The 22,431-nt window shown below is 54.6% G+C and overlaps 2 protein-coding genes across 7 annotated transcripts; one reads left to right on the top strand and one right to left on the bottom strand.

Annotated features, from left to right (window-relative positions):
* Positions 1-4,952: 4,952 nt before the first annotated feature.
* Positions 4,953-13,599, top strand: REC8 (REC8 meiotic recombination protein). 6 transcript variants are annotated; one of them, XM_050797447.1, is made up of 20 exons: positions 4,953-5,303; positions 5,405-5,546; positions 5,651-5,719; positions 5,838-5,980; positions 6,065-6,137; positions 6,230-6,350; positions 8,803-8,884; positions 10,099-10,178; positions 10,419-10,500; positions 10,673-10,703; positions 10,785-10,870; positions 11,042-11,091; positions 11,422-11,553; positions 11,937-12,003; positions 12,106-12,242; positions 12,411-12,459; positions 12,724-12,790; positions 12,926-13,057; positions 13,131-13,237; positions 13,341-13,582. In XM_050797447.1, exons 2-20 carry the CDS (start codon positions 5,491-5,493, stop codon positions 13,430-13,432), a joined length of 1,656 nt encoding a protein of 551 aa, XP_050653404.1. In that variant the 5' UTR covers positions 4,953-5,303; positions 5,405-5,490; the 3' UTR covers positions 13,433-13,582. The 6 variants fall into 6 exon arrangements, with proteins under 6 accessions (XP_050653404.1, XP_050653403.1, XP_050653400.1 ...); XM_050797446.1 differs by having other exon boundaries at positions 5,838-6,137; positions 10,631-10,703; positions 13,341-13,585; XM_050797443.1 differs by having other exon boundaries at positions 10,631-10,703; positions 11,937-12,242; positions 13,131-13,599.
* On the bottom strand, positions 13,550-22,380 carry IPO4 (importin 4). The gene is made up of 30 exons (XM_050797435.1): positions 22,040-22,380; positions 21,872-21,958; positions 21,664-21,743; positions 21,536-21,577; positions 20,989-21,118; positions 20,722-20,901; positions 20,408-20,473; positions 20,205-20,306; positions 20,035-20,118; positions 19,615-19,779; positions 19,457-19,510; positions 19,190-19,299; positions 18,787-18,895; positions 18,512-18,641; positions 18,196-18,309; positions 17,981-18,094; positions 17,627-17,747; positions 17,327-17,438; positions 17,116-17,231; positions 16,922-16,999; positions 16,788-16,845; positions 16,582-16,687; positions 16,305-16,498; positions 16,116-16,166; positions 15,602-15,727; positions 15,279-15,487; positions 15,035-15,167; positions 14,837-14,941; positions 14,020-14,089; positions 13,550-13,903 (listed from the first exon to the last, which is right to left on the bottom strand). Exons 1-30 carry the CDS (start codon positions 22,106-22,108, stop codon positions 13,773-13,775), a joined length of 3,246 nt encoding a protein of 1,081 aa, XP_050653392.1. The 5' UTR covers positions 22,109-22,380; the 3' UTR covers positions 13,550-13,772.
* Between the last annotated feature and the right edge of the window lie 51 nt (positions 22,381-22,431).

Raw genomic sequence — 22,431 nt, 5'->3', positions numbered from 1 at the left:
TGAACCTGGGAGGCAGAGGTTGCAGTGAGCCAAGATTGTGCTATTGTACTCCAGCCTTGGCAACGAGCAAGACTGTATCTCAAGAAAAAAAAAAAAAAAGGCACTCCGGCCTAGACTGCCATGTCACAAACATGCTGTTCATGAGACTTGAGGGCTCCAAATTGGCTGACACTCCTTTCCCTTTCCCTGTGTTCATTTTACTACCAAACTGGAAGGTTTTTCCTTTACCACAAGGCCACCTGTCACCTACTTTTTTGTACACTCACTTCCAGCAAACTAGTTCCAACCCAGGCCACAGCCTTCAGCTTCCTTCTTCCTGCATATGACACCAGCTTAGCTTTCCAGACTTCCTCCTGTCATTTCACTCTTCAGCCCTCAATGGCTCATACACATGATCAAATCTGGATGCCTAAGTCCTCCTAGGACCTTCTTGCTGCCTCATTTGGCAAGCTTCAGTGCTGCCTTTGAGCCTCCCTGCCTCCATGGACCTCCCTTCTTCCCTTCAGTCTTGTCCATCATCCCCCTGGGAAGCCAAGTGCCCAGACAGGCTCTGCACTAGCAGTAAAGAAATGAGGTACTGAGTGCAGACTTGTACAATCCCTGTTGTGCCCTCAATGTGATGCAATGTGATGAAATCCCTCCTGGACCTTCTTTGTACAAGGTCTAAATTATCTCCTTGACTTCCATTTTATTTTAATTCTTTTAATTAAAAAAAAAAAATTGGCTGGCCATTGAGGCTCATGCCTGTAATCCCAGTAATTTGAGAGGCCGAAGCGGGTGGATCACCTGAGGTCAGGAGTTTGAGACCAGGATGGCCAACATGGTGAAACCCTGTCTCTACTAAAAATACAAAAAATTAGCCAGGCGTGGTGGTGGACACCTGTAATCCCAGCTACTTGGGAGCCTGAGGCAGGAGAATCGCTTAAACCCAGGAGGTGGAGGTTGCAGTAAGCCAAGATCGCACCACTGCACTTGAGCCTGGGCAACAAGAGCAAAACTCCGTCTCAAAGAAAAAAAAAATCCTTTTTCAGCTGGGCGCGGTGGTTTACACCTGTAATCCTGGCACTTTGGGAGATCGAAATGAGAAGACTGCCTTAGCCCAGGAGTTTGAGACTAGCCTGGGTGACATAGTGAAAACCTACCTCTACAAAAAAATTCTTTTTTTCTTTTTTTTTTCTTTTTGAGACAGAGTCTCACTCTGTCGCCCAGGCTGGAGTACAGTAGTGCAATCTTGGCTCACTGCAACCTCCACCTCCTGGGTTCAAGTGATCCTCCTGCCTCAGCCTCCTGAGTATCTGGGATTACAGGTGCACGCCATGATGCCAGGCTAATTTTTGTATGTTTAGTGGCAGAGTTTCACCATGTTGGCCAGGCTAGTCTTGAACTCCTGACTTCAGGTGATCTGCCCACCTCAGCTTCCCAAAGTGTTGGGATTACAGGTGTGAGCCACTGTGCCTGGCTCCCCAAAATTCTTAAAAATTAGCCAGGGGAGGCCAAGCACGGTGGCTCACACCTGTAATCATTGCACTTTGGAAGGCCGAGGTGGGTGGATCACTTGGGGTCAGAAGTTCGAGATCAGCCTGACCAACATGGTGAAACCCCATCTCTACTAAAAATATTTTAAAAATTAGCTGTGCATGGCGGCACATGCCTGTAATCCCAGCTACTTGGGAGGCTGAGGCAGGAGAATCGCTTGAACCCAGGAGGCAGAGGTTGCAGTGAGCCAATATCGTGCCATTGCATTCCAAGCCTGGGCAACAAGAACGAAACTCCATCTCAAAAAAAAAAAAGTGAAAAAAAAAAAGAAGCCAGGTGTGGTGGTGTGTGCCTATAGTCCCAGTCACTCGCCTCCCAAACTGCTGGGATTACAGGTGTAAGCTACCATACCTGGCCTCCTTCCGTTTTCTATCATACCCCACATCCAATTCATCAGCAAATCCTGTCGCTATTCCTTCAATATGTATCCAGGGTCTGACCACTTCTCTCTGTTTCCATCAGCAACACTTTGGAACAAACTACCACCATCTCTCATATCTTCTCTGCTTCCTTCACATCTGTTTCCACTCGTGTCTACCTTAAGCTATTCTCAACACAGTAGAGATCCTTTTCACATACAATTCTGATCATGTCACTCCTCTGCTCAGAACCTTTCATTGGGTCCCAAATCACCCAGGGTAAAAGCCCAAATGCCCATAACGACCTCTGAGGTCCTGTGATGTGACCCTGCCCTCCTCTTTCTCTTGCCCCTTGCCATTCTTCCCCTGCCGCTTTGCTTCAGGCTCCTTGAACCCACCAAACACATTTCTACCTCAGGATCTTTGCAGTTGCCAGTTCTTTTGTCTAAATTACTCTTCCTTCAAGTAAGCACATGACTTACCCACTTTCTTCAAATTGTATCTCTTAAGAGAGGGGGCAAGACTTCCCTGAAATACCCTCCCTAAATAGCAGTCGTCATTATTCTATCCTCCTATGCTGCCTCATTTTCTTCATAGCACTTACGGCCACTTCATGTATTTCTTTTTTTCTTTCTTTCTTTCTTTCTTTTTTTTTTTTTTTTTTTGAGACGGAGTCTCGCTCTGTCGCCCAGGCTGGAGTGCAGTGGCGCGATCTCGGCTCACTGCAAGCTCCACCTCCCGGGTTCACGCCATTCTCCCGCCTCAGCCTCCGAGTAGCTGGGACTACAGGCGCCCGCCACCACGCCCGGCTAGTTTTTTGTATTTTTAGTAGAGACGGGGTTTCACCATGTTAGCCAGGATGGTCTCGATCTCCTGACCTCGTGATCCACCCGCCTCGGCCTCCCAAAGTGCTGGGATTACAGGCTTGAGCCACCGCGCCCGGCCTTTCTTTTTTTTAAAAAACAGAATCACCCACGCTGGAGCACAGTAGTGTGATCATGGCTCACTGCAGCCTCGACCTTTGGCTAAATCGATCCTCCTATCTCAGCCTTCTAAGTAACTGTGAGTATAGGCATGTAATTTGAGAGGCTGAGGTGGGTGTCACTTGAGGTCAGGAGTTTGAGACCAGCCTGGCCAACATGGTGAAACTCTGTCTCTACTAAAAATACAAAAAAATTAGCTGGGCGTAGTGGCACATGCCTGTAGTCCCAGCTACCCAGGAGGCTTAGGTAGGAGAATTGCTTGAACCCAGGAGGCAGAGATTGCAGTGAACCGAGATGGTCCATTGTACTCCAGCCTGGGCGACAAGAGCAAAACTCCATCTCAGAAAGAAAAAAAAAAAAGCTCCCAAATTGAAGGGAACTGTAAGAAGATAAGGTCAACTCAGCTGCAGTAAGAGATAAGTCTTAGGAAGAAGTATGCCCTGCAGTCAAGGCAGAGAAGGGCATTCTAGGCCAAAGAAATGGCTGTGCAAAGGTAGGAGGCATAGAGACAAGGGTTATTTGTTATTACAACCATACCTCTTAAATTTACACAAACAATTGAGAATATGGCTTTTCCAGGCTGGGAAGTATGTGCTGCATCCAACAAAGCTAAAGTCTATTTCAGCCGGGAGAACACTGGCAACTGGGAAAGGACCACGTGGTGTGCCCATAACCTAAGTTGTTCAGATTTAGGAAGTGACCCCAGTAAGTCCTTTTGGAGTTTCGTGTAAGATTGACTTCTTCAGCTGGGGGCGGTGGCTCACACCTGCAATCCCAACACTTTGGGAGGCCAAGGCAGGCAGATCACCTGAGGTCAGGAGTTCGAGACCAGCCTGACCAATATGGTGAAACCCGTCTCTACTAAAAAATACAAAATCTGGCCGGGGGTGGTGGTGGGTGCCTGTAATCCCAGCTACTCGGGAGGCTGAGGCAGGAGAATCCCTTGCACTGGGGAGGCGGAGGTTGCAGTGAACTGAGACTGCGCCATTGCACTCCAGCCTGGGTGACAGAGTGAAACTCCATCTCAAAAAGAAAAGAAACAGCCTGACCAACATAGTGAAACCCCGTTTCTTCAAAAAATACAAAAATTAACTGGGTGTGGTGGAGGGTGCCTGTAATCCCAGCTACTCGGGAGGCTGAGACATGAGAATCGCTTGAACCTGAGGGGATGGGGGGGCAGAGGATGCAGTGTGCCGAGATTGCAGAGATAGCGCCACTGCACTCCAGCCTAGGCAACAGTGAGAGACTCCATCTCAAAACAAAACAAAACAAAACAAAACAAAAACGATTGACTTCTTCCTCATTGACCTGTGGGGGCTCCAAGACTATCATCTCACATCTTTTTTTTTTTTTTTTTTTTTTTTTTTTTTGAGATGGAGTCTTGCTCTCTTGTCCAGGCTGGAGTGCAGTGGCACAATCTCGGCTCACTGCAACCTCCGCCTCCCAGGTTCAAGCATTCTCCTGCCTCAGCCTCCTGAGTAGCTGGGATTACAGGCTTGTGCCACCACGAGCAGCTAATTTTGTATTTTTAGTAGAGACGGGGTTTCACCATGTTGATCAGGCTGGTCTCGAACTCCTGACCTCATGATCCGCCCTCCTGAGCCTCCCAAAGTGCGAGGATTACAGGCGTGAGCCACCGCTCCAGGCCTCATCTCACATCTTTCTACCTCTGCAGCACACGACACGCCCTAGTTGGAAACAAAGTAGGAGTTTGTGGACTGGGGGGAGGGCGGGGTCTAACCTCAGGTCAGGCGCGTTGCAAGGTACATCTTGGCACCCGGAAGAGACCCAGCACAGTTGCCCCCGACGTGACCCGACCTCCCCTACCAATTGAGGCGCCCTTGTTGCCAGGCTAGAGGCGAGCGGCGGGGATGCGCTCATTGGTCAAGGAAGGAGCGCCTGTTACTAGAGGCGAGAACCAGAGCCCATTGGTCAGAACACCTCACAATGGACCCCAGCGGCACGCAGAGTCCTTATGATTGGTTTGCTGGCTGCCTCGGGAGACCCTGTTGCCTCGAGCCTAGGCTACTTGGCGCTCCCGACCCGACCCCTGTTCCCCATTGGCTGTCCTGGCAAAAGCCGCCATCTAATGAGGAGCGAGGTGCGGAGCTCCGGAGCGCGCGCTTCCCGCGGTGCCATCTAGTCCTGCGGGAGGCATCCCGGGCCCACACCGCGGCCGCCCAAGCCAGTGAAAGTCCCAGGGGCCTGATATCGCTCCCAGCGCTCGAGGACCGAGGCCTGCTGTGGAGGACACCGTGCTCCCTCGGGACCTGTTTTGGATTCCGGCCCGGGCGTCCCCTTGGAGCTCTGCATCTCCAACCTGGAACCCAACCCAGAAGGCTCAAGTTCGACGCATCACGTGGCGAGCGGATCCACTGAGGGTCCACAGAGAGGGGCGCCCATCTCCTGCATCTCAGTTATCCCGGTAATCGTGTATACACCAATTGTTCATTGCCTCATTAACTTGGTTTTCTGGGTGCACCCACCTTGCCACCAGAGAAGTCCAAATCCTGACTTCTCTCCAAGGTGTTGGGAATTCTGTGCCCTAAAGAATTCCGACTCAGATCCAAACGGCGATCTGGTGGAATTGAGGGTGAAAGGCCAGAGGGACGATGTTCTACTATCCCAACGTGCTTCAGCGCCACACCGGCTGCTTTGCCACCATCTGGTAAGGGTGGGGCCCGTGGGCGTGCGATGGGGGATGCTGGCCGGGATCCCAGCCTGACAGCTCCCCCTCGGTCCCCATTTTCCCACCTTCCCCACCCACTTCAGGCTGGCAGCGACGCGCGGCAGCCGGTTGGTGAAGCGCGAATACCTGAGGGTGAATGTGGTGAAGACCTGGTAAGGCCCAGAAAAGGGAAGGAGGGCCTGGGGCGGGGGGGTGAGTTAGGGGATGGGGTGGGCAACGCTGTGGGCCCAGTCCTGGGCGCAGCGGTAATCAGGGCCCATTGTTCCCCAGCGAGGAAATCCTCAATTACGTGCTGGTACGAGTGCAACCCCCGCAGCCCGGCCTGCCGCGGCCCCGCTTCTCCCTCTATCTCTCAGCCCAACTTCAGATCGGTGTGATCCGCGTCTATTCTCAACAATGCCAGTACCTCGTGGGTAAGGCTGGGAACCCTCAGAGGTGGGGCGGGCTGAGCAGCTGTCTGCTAAGCTGGCTGTCTACCTCGCCCTCCCTGCCCACAGAGGACATCCAGCACATCTTGGAGCGCCTCCACCGTGCCCAGCTGCAGATCCGAATAGATATGGAGACTGAGCTGTGAGTGTTCCCTGGGCCTTTGATGGAACACCTGCTAATTTGGCCTCAGCCTAGCTCAGCCTCAGTCCCTGACGGCCTACATTCTCTCCCAGACCCAGCCTACTGCTTCCTAACCACCTGGCCATGATGGAAACCCTAGAAGATGCTCCAGATCCCTTTTTTGGGATGATGTCTGTGGATCCCAGACTTCCTAGTCCTTTCGATATCCCTCAGGTAGGGCTTATTCCCCCAGACTCGTGAATTGACAATGCAGAAGGGGAGTGCTGTCCCTATTGGGGTTGGGGGGGGGGGAAGCTTGCCACAGCTCTCTCCCATGGGAGGTGGTAACAAGGGGACTGCCAAGGTGGATCCATCCAGGCGAAGCCCCCTGTACTTATCTACTCGGGGCCAATCTGATCAGATGGTTTCCCCACTGGATGCAGCTCTTGTCCCCACTTGTCTCCACACTGTTTTCACTGCCGAGGCCCTAATCCGGGCTCTCATCTCTCTGTACTGGGCTTTCTTACCCCTGTCCTCCTCCATCTATTCCCAGTACTCCAACAGCTTAATGTCACCTCCTTCCTTAGTTCCCCATTTGAACAGTGGCTCCTGCTGCAAACAGATTACTAGCATTTGGGGCTCTCCATGCCCCAGTTTATTTTTTTATTTTATTACTATTATTATTATTATTTTTGAGACAGGATCTTGCTCTGTGGCCTAGGCTGGAGTGCAGTGGCACGATCTCAGCTTACTGCAACCTCTGCCTCCCTGGTTCAAGTGATTTTCCTGCCTCAGCCTCCCAAGTAGCTGGGACTACAGGCATTCGCCAGCATGCCCAAATGATTTTGTAATTTTAGTAGAGACAGGGTTTCACCATGCTGGCCAGGCTGGTTTCGAACCCCTGACCTCATGATCCACCTGCCTCATCCTCCCAAAGTGCTGGGATTACAGACATGAGCCACAGCGCCTGGCCCATTTTTTTTTAGTTTTAGTAGACATGGGGTTTCGCCATATTGGCCAGGCTGGTCTCGAACTCATGACCTCAGGTGATCCACCCACCTTGGCTTTCCAAAGTGCTAGGATTACAGGTGTGAGCCACTGCGCCTGGCCTATTATTACTATTTTTTAAGATGGAGTCTCTGTCACCCAGGCTGGAGTGCAGTGGTGTGATCTTGGCTCATTTCAACCTCCACTTCCTCTGGTCAAGCGATTCTCCTGCCTCAGCCTCCCAAGTAGCTGGGATTATAAGTGCCTGCCACCATGCCCGGCTAATTTTTGTATCTTTAGTAGAGACGGGGTTTCACCATGTTGGTCAGGCTGGTCTTGAACTCCTGACCTCAGGCGATCCACCCGCCTTGGCTTCCCAAAGTGCTGTGATTACAGGCGTGAACCACCATGCCCGTCACATACCCTGGTTTAGAACTAGTCATCCCCAGACTTCTCTCTCAGTCCTCTGGGCATCTGTGGCTCCTAAACACTAGTTTGGCCCTTATGCCTCAATGATACCACATTCATGTCTTTGCTTGTGCTGTTTCCCTAGCCCATAATGGTCACCCCTCATCCTCTACAAGTCGAGTTCTACATATTCTTACAGACCTGGCTTAAATGCTGCCCTTCTCTATGAAATATTTATCCCAGTCTTAGCTGGAACCAAATGTGGTTTGGGAACTCAACACTTTGCTAGGGCCTTGTTTTACCCTTTGCCTTGACTCTTGAGGGGTTACCTACAACCTTGTCTCCCCACTAGACTTCCTTAAGATCAAGAATCTTTTTTGTTCACCTCTGTCAACCACAACAGTTGATGATGCATTGCTTCTTGCACAATTTTTTTTTTTTTTTTTTTTTTTTTGAGACAGTCTTGCTCTGTCTCCCAGGTTGGAGTGCCGTGGAGCAATCTCAGCTCACTGCAACCTCCACTTCCTGAGTTCAAGCAATTCTCCTGTCTCCACCTCTCGAGTAGCTGGAATTACAGGCACCACCACCACGCCCGGCTAATTTTTGTATTTTTAGTAGAAATGGGGTTTCATGATGTTGGCCAGGCTGGTCTCGAACTCCTGACCTCAACTGATCCACCCACCTTGGCCTCCCAAAGTGCTGGGATTATAGACGTGAGCCACCGCGCCTGGCCTTCTTGCACAAATTGATGAGGGCTAGATAACTGGGGTTTGGGTTGGGAAGGGAGGTGAGAACAGGAACTGAGGAAAGGAGGCCAGATGGCAGGTGAGTTTACTGCAAGCTGATGTCAGTGCAACAAGAATTAGGCATAAAAGGAGATTACTGTGCATTTTTTTTTTTTTTTTTTTTTTTTTTGAGACAGAGTCTCGCGCTGTCACCCAGGCTGGAGTGCAGTGGCCGGATCTCAGCTCACTGCAAGCTCCGCCTCCCGGGTTCACGCCATTCTCCTGCCTCAGCCTCCCGAGTAGCTGGGACTACAGGCGTCCGCCACCTCGCCCGGCTAGTTTTTTGTATTTTTTTTTTTAGTAGAGACGGGGTTTCACCATGTTAACCAGGATGGTCTCGATCTCCTGACCTCGTGATCCGCCCGTCTCGGCCTCCCAAAGTGCTGGGATTACAGGCTTGAGCCACCGCGCCCGGCCTACTGTGCATTGTTGAAGAAGGTTGTGAAAGTGGGAAAGCAGGGGGCTGAAGCTGAACCCTATCTTTTGTTTCCAATCCCTCCCCAAAGATTCGACACCTCTTAGAGGCTGCAATTCCAGAGAGAGTTGAAGAGATCCCTCCCGAAGTCCCTACAGAGCCCAGGAAGCCAGGTCAGCAGAGAGAACCTTCTTTCTGGTGAGAGGCATAGGCAGGCCCAAGAGCTGTAGAAATTACCATTTTTTAGCTTAAGAGCCCGGCCCTGTGAGGGGCCCTTTTTTTTTTTTTTGAGACAGAGTCTCACTGTGTCGCCCAGGCTGGAGTGCAGTGGTGCGATCTCGGCTCACTGCAAGCAATTCTCCTGCCTCAGCCTCCCTAGTAGCTGGGATTACAGACGCGCAATACCATGCCCAGCGAATTTTTATATTTTTAGTAGAGATGGGGTTTCATCACATTGGCCAGGCTGGTCTCAAATTCTTGACCTCAGGTGATCCACCCGCCTCGGCCTCCCAAAGTGCTGGGATTACAGGCGTGAGCCACTGTGCCCCACGAGGGGCAGTTTATGTGTGTAACCTAATCAGTACCTTACAAGAGTCCTCTGAGGTCAGATTTCTTATCCTTTTTTTTTTTTTTTTTTTTTTTTTTTTGAGAGACAGAGTATTACTCTATAGCCCAGGCTGGAATACAGTGGTGCACTTTAGGCTCACTGCAATCTTTGCCTCCCGGATTCAAGCAATTCTTCTCCCAGGTAGCTGGAATTGTAGGCGTGCACCACCACGCCCAACTAATTTTTGTATTTTTAGTAGAGATGGGTTTTCGCCATGTTGGCCAGGCTGGTCTCGAACTTCTGACCTCAGGTGATCCACCCACCTCAGCCTCCCAAAGTGGTGGGATTACAGGCATAAGCCACCACACTTGGCTTTTTTTTTTTTTTCTTTTTTTCCCCAGGCTGGAGTGCAATGGTATGATCATAGATCACTGCAGCCTTGACCTCCTCCTCCAGGGCTCAAGCAATCCTTCCACCTCAGCCTCCAGAGTTGCTGGGACCACAGGGATGAGCCACCACACCTGGCTAGTTTTTAAATTTTTTGTAGAGACAGAGTCTCGCTATGTTGCCCAGGCTGGCCTCAAACTCCTGGGCTCAAGCAATCCAAAGTGTTGGGATTACAGGTATGAGCCATTTCGTCCAGCCTCCCCATTTTACTGATGAGGAAAGTGAGGCTCACAGTGGTTAAGCAGTGTAGCCAGGGTCAGGATGCCAGAGATTAGCCTGGGTCTGATTAGAATCCAGGTTACCTTGACTTCAGAGTCCATGCTTTTGCCTGACTGCACGGCTGTGGGAATTTGGAAAGAAGCAGAGAGGCTGGTGACTCCCCTGTTCCTCCAGACAGGATTCTGGTCACTGTGCTGCCCCCTGAGGCCATCACGCTCCAGGAGGCAGAGCCCATACGGATGCTGCGGATTGAGGTGAGTTGTTCCCTGCACACAGGGCCTGAGGTCCAGCCCCCTTGCATCTACTTCTCTCTGTCCCCAGAGTCCTGCCTTTTCTGTCTCCATTTCCCTATTCTCTGTCCCTGGCACCTGAGCACCCAGTGGCTTCCTTGAACCTGGCCCTGTGGCATGCCTCTGGGATCCACTCTCCTGGATCCACTTGCCTTTTTCAGAAATGTTACTGAATCCCCTCCCCTTGCTCTTCTCTCTGGACAGGGTGAACAGGAGCTCCCAGAGGTCAGCCGCCGAGACCTGGACCTGCTGATCGCAGAGGAAGACGAAGCTATCTTGTTAGAAAGTAGGTGTCTCTGGCAGCATAGGGCCCGCCTGGAGCTGGATGGTCAGACCCCTGGCGTGGGCAGTCTGGGACTGGACAATGTTCCCATTTCTCCTTTTCCATCCTCTGAACTCTGATTCTCTCTCCACAGAGCTAAGGGAGGAGCTCCGGGTTCCAGAGGGTGAAATCGTAGTCCCCCGGCTCTCACCTCCAGCTCCTGCAGAGTAAGGGCAGGAATTCCTAGACCAGGTAGGGTGTTGGTGCTGGGAAGGGTCTTCTCATTTCTCTTGCCCATTTCCCTTCAGGGTGGAAGGAATAGCAGAGGCACTTCCAGTCCTGGTCCCTGAGGAGCTGAGGCCGACAGGCTGGGAGCCTGGGGCCCTACTCATGGGTGAGTGCCCACCACACCCCAGGGGCTTTTCTGGGAGTACTTCTATACTGCTGCACACAAGGGCTCTATATTCCAACTCGCTAAAGGGAGGACCCTGCCGTTTCTTGCCCTGGTATCTGCAAGGGGTAAGGGGCTTATGGGACAGAGCCACAACCTTGGGTGTTGTTGCAGAGGTGACCCCCCCAGAGGAACTGCGTCTGCCAGCCCCACCCAGCCCAGAGGTGAGTAGCATCCCTTCCAATCCTCCTCCTCCTCCTCTTTGCCCTCCCCCACCAGGGCTGCCTCCCCAAGCGCAGGGCCACTGCTAGCTTACAGGGGTCCTTAGTGCAGATGGTAAAAGATGTCCCTTTCCACACCCCATTGTGTCTGGCCTGCACTTTCCAGATGGGCGCCCTTATGCAAGGTATGAGCTGCTCAAGTGCATGAAGACCCCACACAAGCCCTTTCCCCAGGTTCCTCCAGGGGCGGGGTGTGGGGCCGTTAGCAGTCCACCAGAGTGACAGGAAAAAGAGTAATGGGCAGCCTTGCCCCTACCTGCCCTCCCCACTCAGCTGAGGCGGCCCCCAGTCTTCCCACCCCCTCGCCGCCGTCGTCGCCGGTTACTGTTTTGGGACAAGGAGACTCAGATCTCCCGGGAGAAATTCCGGGAACAACTGCAAACCAGAGCCCACTGCTGGGAATGTGTGAGTACAGCCCAGGCTTTGCGGGGAGAGGGAAGGAGGCAGGGATACCAGGGGCACATGCAGGCTGAGCCTTCTAAATTCCTCAGGAGGTTGGGGGTAGGATTGGGAACTTGATGAAAAATCCCCTCCATTCTCCAGAAAATGCAGGCGATGTGGGTTTGCACATGTACAACTCTTCATGGTCCTTTAGTGACCCCAACTGTCATACCCATGGGCACCAGGTTAAAAAGTCCTTCTTTCAGCAGTGAGCAGGGCAGGCAGGGTCACGAGCCCAAAAGCTGGGCAAGTCCAGAAGCCCCAGAACAATGCATTGCAAAGAGGCAAAGGGGACCTGAGGAGTGGCTGCTTCATAATGAGGCTTCTGACCTTTCCCCACCACACAGCCCAAGGTGCAGCCTCCTGAGAGGACCATCACAGGCCCTGCAGAGTTGTTCAGAACCCCAACTCTCTGTAAGAATGGCGGGGGATGGGCACAAAGGATCCTCAAAACCAATTTATCATTCCTGGTGCTCCTCACGCCTCAAACCGTGCCTACTGCCTTCTTGTCCACAGCTGGCTGGCTACCCCTTGAACTACTGGGTCTCTGGACCCACTGTGCCCAGCCACCCCCAAGAGCACTCAGGCGAGAGCTGCCCGAGGAGGCTGCTGAGGAGGAAAGGAGAAAGGCTGAAGTTCCGAGTGAGATCGAGGTAACTGCACCACCTGTTGCCTGCATCGCCCCAGTGCCAGGGTCTGCCTGACCAACTGGCTGCCCTCCCCTGCTATGAGGGCCAACAGCACAGGCTCACTAGCCTTGTGCCTTCTGAGGCCCGAGTCCCAGATGCTTGGGGTCTTAGTTCTGCTTCTCCTGTCCCCAGGTCCCGAGGGAAGCCCTGGAGCCCAGTGGTCCCCTTATGCTGTCTTCAGGTAAACACCTAGAGAAGAGGGGCAGTGGGACCACCACCCTTACCACTGTCCCAGGAAACTAGTATCCCAACTGCTCAAGCTATTTCATGAGTGAAGGCGTGTGTGTGTGACATAAGGAAGCACGGACTGCTCCTCCTCTGCTCTCTCACCTGTGTGCTTTTAACAAGTCACTGCATAGCTCTGCCATCTACTTATACCAGGTGGCCACAAGGCCCTAACTACCACCCAAGCAGACACCCACCAGTGCCTTTCCTCCCCGAACAGAGCTCTCCCTAGAGGCAGCTGAAGAGGAGAAGTCCCGCATCAGCCTCATCCCACCAGAAGAACGGTGGTAAGCGGCCAGGCTCCATGGGAGCCAGGGCCCACAGCCTTTGGCCAGGTGGTAGAAATGGCTGCTGGGATGGGTATGCCCCTTGTCACTGTCACAGCTGCCACCTTCCCTGCTCTTACTCCCATGTTCTCCTAGGGCCTGGGCTGAGGTGGAACAGCCAGAACCTCCTGCATTGCCCGTGGTGCCTGAACTCCCTGAGGTGCCCATGGAGATGCCTTTGGTGCTGCCCCCAGAGCTCGAGCTGCTCTCACTGGAAGCTGTGCACAGGTACCACGGGGGTGGCACCTTGATGGGGTGGACCCGGGTTGAAGCCTCTGCTAATGGTTCTTGATCCCTATAGGGCAGTGGCACTGGAGCTGCAGGCCAACAGGGAGCCCGACTTCAGCAGCCTGGTGTCACCCCTCAGCCCCCGCAGGATGGCCGCTCGGGTCTTCTACATGCTCCTGGGTGAGTGTATGCATGTGTGTGTGTGTATGTGGCGCAGGGACACACAGACCAGAGGCCCATACAGGGACTCCCCCAACCTGCCCTCTCCTCCCCTCTTGACCAGTGCTCTCAGCGCAACAGATTCTTCGCGTGGAACAAGAAAAGCCATATGGTCGCCTCCTGATCCAGCCGGGGCCCAGATTCCACCGAGGTTAGAGTCCATTTACGAAGCTGCCAGGAAACCGGCCACTTCTAGTAAACCACGTCGTGGCTCACTGGGTCCTGCTTACTTCATTTCTGAATGTGCATTTCCAGCCTTCTTGCTCTCAGAGCTATTGTTCAAGCAGAAAACAAGCTGCTTTTATTACAGTATGATGTCATGACTCATTTGTAACAGATCCAGCCTCAGGGACAGCCCTGTAAGGCAGCAAGTAGGGCTGGCGCCAAATGGCTATGAGTCCCAGAATCTTTGGTAAGGCAGAACTGAACTGGGCTGAGAGGTGGTCTTAAGGCCTGGGCAGGCTCTGTTCTCTCTGGACTGGCTGCAGCCTGCGATCTAGGAGAGGCCCAGCACAGCCTGGAGCTCCTGAGCCTTGTTAACAGGCAGTGAGCCCAGAGCTGCCTGGAAGCTGTCGGCGTGCTGTTCGGCCAGGAATGTCAGGAGCAGCAACAGTGCGGCCTTGGTGTCTGGGTGCAGAGGGAGGGAGAAAGGTTGGGGCTCCTAAAGCCTCGCTGCCCCAGGTCCTCTGAGCCCTGCCACTCCCAGCCTCCCCCAAGCCCCTGCCCGTGACTCCTATCCTCACCTGGTGGGATCTTGTTGTCAGCCAGAATGAGGCTGCAGATACGCAAGAGCTCTGGAGCCACATCTACAACCTGTGAGGAAAGAGTGGCTGACTCAGGGCAGCAGCCCCGGACCCCAGGTCTAGGCAGGTGGTCAGGACCAAGGAGTGGCAGAGTCTCTTATTGGGGTGGTTGCACCTGGTACTGATTCACAGGCATCCAAGACAACTATGAACATGAGCAGGACCAGTGAAACTTGGTGGTAATGACTTTTTTTGGAGGGAATGGGGGATGTGGAACAAGATGATTAAAGTCATAGCCTCAAGACCTAAAGAAACCCAGACACCCAGAAGCTCCACCTACACAACAATCTCTAAAGGTGTAAGACAAGGATGACACAAACACTCTGACATGACTCCAAACCTAGCTACTTGGTACAGCCAAAATCTCTTCAGAGAGCAGAGCTGATCTAATTGAAATGTATGGTGTGGTGGCCCAGAGGTACCCAGGGCTCCACAGAGCACAGTTTGAAAGGGCCCTGGTTTAGGAAACCAGCCTGGGAAAACTGCAACTTCTGGCTCAGACCAAAGGGTAGAAATGGAGCTTCCTCCGGAAAAATGCTACGTGGAGGAAGTCCTTCCTGTCCCATCACAGGACTGGCTGCCAATCCTTGCAGACAAATAAGAAATGGTGCAGGGAGTATCAAAAGAACAGCTGAAACTGTCACCTTGCATCAGGTGCAACCGACAGCCTGGAGCTCCTGAGCCTCATCAGCAGACAGGGCCTATCACTGAGTGGAGCGGCGTGCTCCCCTCTGACGGCTGCCAGCCACAAGGTTACCTGGTCAGGGCTGCTCTGGTACAGGAAGCTGAAGAGGCGCCCAATGGTGACCCACTCCTCCAAGTCCTTCTTCAGTGGCAGGGCATGCAGTAGGGCAGCCAGCACCTGGGCACACAAATGTCTCAGGCCAACCTGCCCTGCCCTCCACCACCCTCCCTCCTCAGCTTCCAGGCTCTGCCTGATGTCTCCCTCCCTCACCTGGGGCTCTGGTTTCCTGGTGGGACTGGCCATCAACAGGCGGGCAAGTGCCCCACAGATGTTGTCACGGACACGATCGTGTCTCTCCCGCGCCAGGAGGGGAAAAAGGAGCCCCAGCAGCTTGGGGAAGTGTCTGATCCATAGTCAAGGAATGGCCACACACTCAGGTAGACCTTGCCCACCTGCAAGCCCTGGGGACACTCCCCCAACCCCCAGTCCCTCCCCTCCTGTGATCCAAGGATACTCCTGGGCAGGGTGGCCCCCGTGCTCTGCTAGCACACCCAGCCCAAAGATGGCATTGCTTCGCACCTCAGGGTCTGCCTCTCGGGCGGTGCTCAACAGCACAGGGAGCAGCCGAGACACAAATTGGGCTGAGGCGGCACCCAGGCCCTGAATAGTCTCTGCCAAGGTCCCCACTGCAAAGGACTTCTCTGCCACTGTGCAGCCCTGTTTCTGATGGGGGACAACAGGAAGGAGTACAGATCAGCCTGGGCCAAGGATAAAGGCTGAGGTGGGCACTGGGTGCATGAGGGGACTAGGGCTTGAAGCCAGAAGATGGACACTCACTGTCTTGCACACCAATAATGGCAGGAAACCAGCAAAGAATGGGGCAAAGGAGTCTCCCCCAGCCGCAGCTGCCAGGGCAGGGATGGCCTCTCCAGCATGCTCCAGCAACATGGCGTCGTATTCAGCCTGTGGAGCCAGGTCAGGGGCTGGAGCACCAGGGCCAGCTCAGTGACTGCACACCTCCCTACCATGCTCTGCTACCAGCTGCAGGGGTCCCTGGGGCTGCCCTTGGTTGATAGGGCTGGTCCCTCTCAGACCGGGTGTTTTCATGGCCCAGCTTCTTCCCCTAGCTCTTCTGCTCCTGCCTATCGCTCTAAGCACACCCCAGTCCACACTGCTCTCCTTCCCTGAACTCCCACTGGCTTAATGGGATCAGGGTTGTGTCTCTCTGACCATTACCAATCTCTTTTAGTGGCCCTGGCTGCCCCAGGCCAAGAACAAATACACTGTCCACCCCTGTCCCTGTGGAGACTGCCTGGACCACCTGGTCCCAGTTTTCATCCCTGGCGCTCACCTGATCATCATCTTCCTCTTCCTCCTCCTCGTCAGTATCCTGACAGGCTGTCTACAAGAAGAAGCAGCTCAACTTAGCCAGAGCTTTCATGCCCCTTCTCTTTTCATCGGGGTATGGGGGTGGACTTGTAGCCAGTCCCCAACCTGGGCCCGGCACCTCTCCTTCCCGAAGCCCACCTGCCCTGCTCACCTTCCTCTGCAGCACAGCCTTGAGCATGCTACAGAGCTCAGCCAGGCGCCCAGGGGGCTTCAGAGTGAGGGTCCCACAGCTGCGGAGCACCCCTGTCAGGGCCTCCAACACGGCCATCACCACCTGGCGCTCCCGCTCCCTGTTCACTGAATGCATGTAGGATGGCACCACTCGGGCCAGGGCAGCCTGCAAAGCTGGGGACATTATTGGCTGAAGCACTGGTCAGGCCCTGCCGTGCCCCAAGAACCCTCAGCCTGGCCCAGCCTCTCCTTCTCACCAGCAGTGTTGGGTTCTGAGGGGCAGCTTTGACAGGCCTTGTGCAGTGCACAGCAAAACTGACCCAGAGCCTCATGGGCTGCCTTCCGCACATTCAGGTGAGGGCACTGCAAGATGAGGAGGGGCGGGATGTGTCTGCTGTGTGCACTGTGAACACAGGGCCCCCAGCCTGAGAACCCCACCCACTCTACCCACTGGCCCCCTCACCTCCAGCAGTTTAAATACTTCTTCAAAGACACTTTCCATGTATGGAAGGAAGGCCACACTACAGAGAGAGACACAGTCATGGGTAAGGGGCCCCCAGGCAGGGTTTTCAGTGCCAGGGAAGGGCGAATGCTCACCTGGTGTTCACAGAGATCTCCCCTAGGGCAGCACAGGTGTCTTCCTTCTCATCGAAGAAGGCGTTCTCCACGCTGTACCTAGAGTAAGATGGGGAGGCAGTGGTGATCAGGCACCAAGAGGAGCAGATCCAGCACTAGTCCCCTGGTCTAAAACCAAAGTCTAGATTCCTGATCAGAAGAGCACCCCTCCGCACCCTGAGATCTCTGAGTCATCCTCTTCTTCCACATCCTCATCCATGAGCTCCTCCTCTTCTTCCCCATCACTCTCATCGTCAAACAGAAGGAAGGAGCTGCTCCCGTCATACTGAGGCTGGAGTGGAGGCATGGCAAGGACTTTGGCTCAGCTAGGCCCAGGAGATAAATCCCATTGCAGGGCTGGCCTGGCCCAGCCCACCCTCTGCTCACCACAATGCCCTCGGTAGAACGCAGTGACAGCAGCATGAGCGTGGTGATCTGTTCCAAGTGGGGTGCCAGGCCCTCGCCCATCAGACCCGATAAGGCGGCAAATAGGCTGTACCTGGTCAAAGCAGGCAGAAGAAGCTGTATGGTCCTGCTTGCTACCACCAGACAGGATGGGGGAGCCCGGGAACACCTGGCTATGGTCCGAACCAGAGGACTAGAGTCTGGGGTGGGGATTCCAGTGGGTCCAGTGGGCAGAAAGGAGGGGCGGGGACAAGGGCAGAGGCAGGGTGAGGGATCACTCACGTGCAGCGCCGCAAGTCAGGGTCGTCTACCTGGTTGCAGAGGCCCAGACCCAGCTGGCAGCATTCCTCAGCCAGCGGCCTCATGGGCTCCCCCACCGCTCGCGCCAGCACTCCCAGTGTCTCTGTGGGAGCAAGGGCTCCATTAGCACCAGGAGGTGGAGGTGGGCTATAGGACCAAAGGTGGTAGCTGGGAGGGATTCAGAAATCCCCCCTACCCCTTGGTACAGGGTGAAGAACACCCCCTTTGATGAGAAGGAAGACATCCGTGCTCCCGTGGGGACAATCTCTGTCAACACCAGGTGAGCATCGGCCCTTTGCTGGCACTGGGATCCCCACCTGGGAGCCTCTCACTCACCCAGGCTCTGGATCTGCACAGGCTGAAGGTCCTCACGGCCTGTTAACAGGAATTCCCGCAGGTGCTCCATGATGGCAGGGAAGTAGGGCAGCAGCGAGGCCTGGGCAGCTGTAGCTGCAGGATGGAAGGACAGAATCAGAGCTGGAAAGGGCAGGGACCACCAGCCACAGGGCCTTTGGGTGAACCCCACATCCCTGCCTCCTGCCTCTCCTCACCAATGGCTCCTATGGCGCTCACAGCCAGCTCCTTGGCCCGGGGACTGCTGGGGCTCCTCAGAGGCTGCAGCATGCATTCCATAAGCTCCGGAAGGTAGGGCTGCACTTTGGGCCCTGTGGGAAAGGATGCTCCTCTATCAACCAACCCAGATCTCCTACCTGCATGCCCACCTCCCTCCAGGCGGAAACCCCTTTGTGGCGCCATCACACACTTTCCCCCACCATAGGCAGCAATGCAAGGAGATGCACATCCTGCGCATTCAGCCAAAGCCGCTGCCTCATCCCCCTCCCCCAAGCTCCCCACTGCCATCACTACCTAAGTTCTCCACGAAATTCTCCAGGGCATAGCAGGCCTTGGCTAGGTGGTGTGTGTGTCCAAGAGGCACCGACTTCAGGTAGGCGAGGAGCAGTGGCATCACCTCCCTTGAATAGCTGCTGATATGGGGCTGGGGGAGGGAGCAAGCAGGGCTTGAGTCAGGTTCACCTGCAGGGCACATACAAGAGTGCGACGGCAGCAGGGATGCTTGAAGAGATGAAAGGTGAGGGGAAGGGGACATTCAAGTGGTGGCTCCCACATTCAGCCTGGTTCACCTGTAGGTTTTCTGAGAACTGGCCCAGGGCAAATAGCGCAGCATTGCGTACAACTTGCGAGGGGTCCTCCAGGCCCTTGCACACGATCTGCAGCAGTGGGGGCAGCAGTCTGGATAGGGCAGGACAAGAGGACACAGGCTGAGGAGCTATACCTGACAGCCCTAGGCTGACCTGTTCTCTTCATTTTCCCTGGAAAAAACAAGGCTTTTCCTGTCACCAGAGGGTGGGCAGCAGCCCCTGATCCCTACAGCTGGGAAGCCATGTCATTTATCTTCTAAGCCAGGACACTTTTGAGAATGGGGGGAAATGCTGTTGATAAATAAGCTTGAACAACAAGCGTAAACCATGACAGCCACGGTCCTCCCCGTGGGCAACCCTCACCCTGGGATAGGGGAATAGATACCTCTGCCTGATGTGGTCACCAGCTCCGTCAGACAGCACGGCCAGCACCAGGAGTCCAGCCTTGCGCTGGTATGGGCTCTCACTCCGCAAGGCCTCTTCCAGCATGGGCATCTAGGGAAGCATGTGGCACGCTTCTGAAACCCCAGAAAGAGCCTGCCTATTCCTGTGGAAATAGACCTTCACACCTCCCAGGGTCTAAACATCCTTGGCCTCAGGGGACTAGGCACACTTGGAGGTAGGGACACCAGAAGGACAGAGCCACACTTACCAGCTGGGGACAGAGCTTGTCGGGAGGCAGGTGTAGCGCCAGCATGTCCACAACCTAAGATAGGATGGGGAGACTTACTTTGCTCGACTCCATCTCTGCCTCCCCAACCTCCCACAGCCACCTAACACCTTCCCCCTCTGTCCTGCCCCACATCTCACCTGTACAGCAAAATGCTTGGGAGTCTCCCCCATCAGCTCAATCTCCAACTCTTCCTCTTCTGAATCCTGGTCCTCAGGATCCAACTGGCCTGGCAGGGGCTCAGCAGCCATAATGGGGAAAAGGGTGTGTAGCAAGGGTGGCAGGAGACGATTCTTCAGTAAGGCCTTGACAGAGAAGGTGGAACAGTGTCCCTAAGAATCTGCTCCCAGGATGGGCTCACATTAAAAATTCCAGTCTTCCAGGCCATAAAAGGTCCGACAGAAAATTCCCAATCTCCCAGGCAGGAGCTGGGGTGAGGCTAGGCCAAGGCTTGAACCCCCACAGTACTTTAGATACCCTGAGATGAACCGAAAGTCCCAGGAGTGAGACTAAGGGTAGAGAGTGGGTGGGGTGATGTGTGTCAATGGGCACTCACTCACCTTGCTCTTGACTTTGACCAAGAAAGTGAGGCAGCAGAGAACACGTACGCGTATCGCATTGCCCAGGGCCACATTTCTAGCCACCTGTCCAGAGAATAATAAGAATCAGAGACAGGGAAGGAAAGTCCCAACAGAGCATGTAGCAGGGGCCATGTCCACTCCAGGCTCACCTCCAGGCAGAATGTGAGGACCTCAGAGAGGTAGGGGGTGATGATGGGCACCTCTGACTCCAACAGTTCATCCAAAACCTCAAGGGCCTCACAGGCCTTTGCCTGACAAACAAGGCACAAGGTTACCATGCTCTTCTTCAGTGGGCCAAGCTGGTCACTTTTGCACTCTTCTTCCAACAGAGCTCTTGCCCACCTGTCCTCACCTCATCTATGGGGATCAGAGTCTGCACAGCCACGATCAGCTTGGGCACCAACATCCGAGCGAGAGGCTGAGGGACACATCACAGACAGCATGATGCAGCCTAATCTCACACCCCAGCAGCTGACAGCTTCCTCATAGCCTGAATTGCGAGGAGGAGCCCAGACATAATAGCCAGGCCCACCTACAGCATCCCCTCTCAATTGTCAGGAAGGGCCACAGGCAGGTAAAGAATCCAAAGCAGTTTTGTAACTTTTACAGATGAGGACATGAAGGCCTAAGGAAAGGGAGTCAAAGATACGAGGGCCCACATCTCACCACGTCTTCAGTGCTGAGGTAGGGGGCCATGGTGGTCAGAGTGCGCAGGGAGTAGAAGAGCAGCCCAGGAGAGCCCACCTCACCAAGAGTCTCATTCAGAAGCCGAAGCAGCTCCCGGTGGTGGGGCTGGAAGGCCTCGGGCCGGGAGGTCACCACCACACTTAGCAGCAAAAGCCCCATCTGTCCAAGAATAGAGGATTGGAGAGCAAGCTTACATGGTCTATCCCACCTCTTAGTCCCTCCCTCCTGCCAACCATGTGATGGTACCTCTCTCTCTGGGCTGTGGGGGCTGTGGGTACTGTGCTGAAGAAGCTGCAAAAGCTGTGGCCAGGCCTCCAGGCCTTCTTTTCGAAAAATGGTGGCTGAAAGCTGGGCCAGGCTGAGGCTCACACAGTGCCTGCAAACAGGAGAGATCTCCTCTATCACTCTCCAATACCTTCCTCTGCACATAGTGGCCAGGCACAATGGGGCAGCCAGGAGAGAAACTTTCAGGAGGTGTGGGCACAGGGTCTTTACCAAGTTGGGACACATGAGACAGCAGCTCAGAGGGAGCCCAGCAGCACTGCGGGCATGTAATCTGGTAAGTTCAGTCTTACTAGCCTGAATTTCAGTCTTATTCTTCTGACTTGAGTTTGGCAGATCATAGTCACCCTTCCTCAAGAACTTCAGTCTTCAAAACAGCCTTAAAATTTTCACTCCACCTTGGGTCTAGAACTGAAGTCCCTGCCCCACAAGTCCCAGCCTGGAACTGAAAGGGAAGGCAGAAACCCCGACAAGGTCGTCAGGATCCCGAGAAAAGGGGGTAGGTACTTACTCTGTTTCTCTCTGCAGGGCCGTCAGGATCAGGGACTTGAGGCTGGAACACAGGGGGCAGGTGTTTGGTACACAGACTGCCCAAGAAAAGTCTCCGCCTGGCCCCGCCCCAACCCAGGCCCAACCCACCTCTCCCGTTGCTCCGCCGCCAGCCGTCGCCAGCGGGTGTTCAGTCGTCTGCGGGTCAGCACCGCCGCAAACTGGCGGATCTAGGACGAGGAAACAAGCACGTGGGGGTCCGGGCAGGAGGGTGCTGAGCGGACCGCAGGGGGAGGATATTGGGGCTTGACCAGTGGCGTACAGTGGGAAGCTCGGAGGGGAGAGTCAGGGGTCTCACCTGGGGGTCGGCCGCCGAGGCCAGCAGGTCGCAGAGAGCCGGCAAAGCGGCGGGGGCCCGAAGAGCGATCTGGAGCTGTTCCGTGGCCTGGGGGGAAGCTAGGGGTGAGAGTCGGGTCTTTCCCGCAACCTCCCGCTCGCCCTGGCCCGGTTAGGCCTACTCCCGTACCCGACGGATGCGCTCGGTGTCCGGCAGCAGCAGCTCCCGTAGGAGCTGCTCCAGGCCGGCGGGCTCCATGGCACCAGCTGAGCCGCCGCTACTGGGCCGAAAAGGGGAGGGGGAGGGACAGCACGTGGAGGCTCTGACACCCACTTCCGGCGGAAAGGGCGTTGCCACACGCCCCGAGGGTTGCCAAGGTGATTCAATTCACTTCCCACAAAGAGGTCCGACTCCTCCACTTCCGTTATGCTGAGCAGCGGCTGAGTCGCGGAAACCCAGCTCTGGCAATGTAGGTTCCCCACGCCGGGAGTTCCCAAGTTGGGTTGGAGAACTCAAGCTTCGGGCATTCAGTGGCCAGCTCGGCTTTCTAAAGGACCGTGCCCTTAACCGCGGGGCTGGAG

Source organism: Macaca thibetana, chromosome 7, assembly GCF_024542745.1.
Source record: "Macaca thibetana thibetana isolate TM-01 chromosome 7, ASM2454274v1, whole genome shotgun sequence".
NCBI lineage: Eukaryota > Metazoa > Chordata > Mammalia > Primates > Cercopithecidae > Macaca > Macaca thibetana.
Note: the sequence above shows the minus strand (reverse complement) of the source record. Positions and strands in the feature narration are given on the sequence as shown.

Coding starts and splice junctions, on each gene's coding strand:
- REC8 (XM_050797442.1), top strand. CDS start 5,491: ATGTTCTACTATCCCAACGTGCTTCAGCGCCACACCGGCTGCTTTGCC. Junction 10,179..10,418: donor TACGGATGCTGCGGATTGAG/GTGAGTTGTTCC, acceptor CTCTCTGGACAG/GGTGAACAGGAGCTCCCAGA. Junction 12,460..12,723: donor TCCCCTTATGCTGTCTTCAG/GTAAACACCTAG, acceptor CTCCCCGAACAG/AGCTCTCCCTAGAGGCAGCT.
- IPO4 (XM_050797435.1), bottom strand. CDS start 22,108: ATGGAGCCCGCCGGCCTGGAGCAGCTCCTACGGGAGCTGCTGCTGCCG. Junction 19,511..19,614: donor CCAAGCATTTTGCTGTACAG/GTGAGATGTGGG, acceptor ATCCTATCTTAG/GTTGTGGACATGCTGGCGCT. Junction 16,499..16,581: donor CTCAGAACCCAACACTGCTG/GTGAGAAGGAGA, acceptor TAATGTCCCCAG/CTTTGCAGGCTGCCCTGGCC.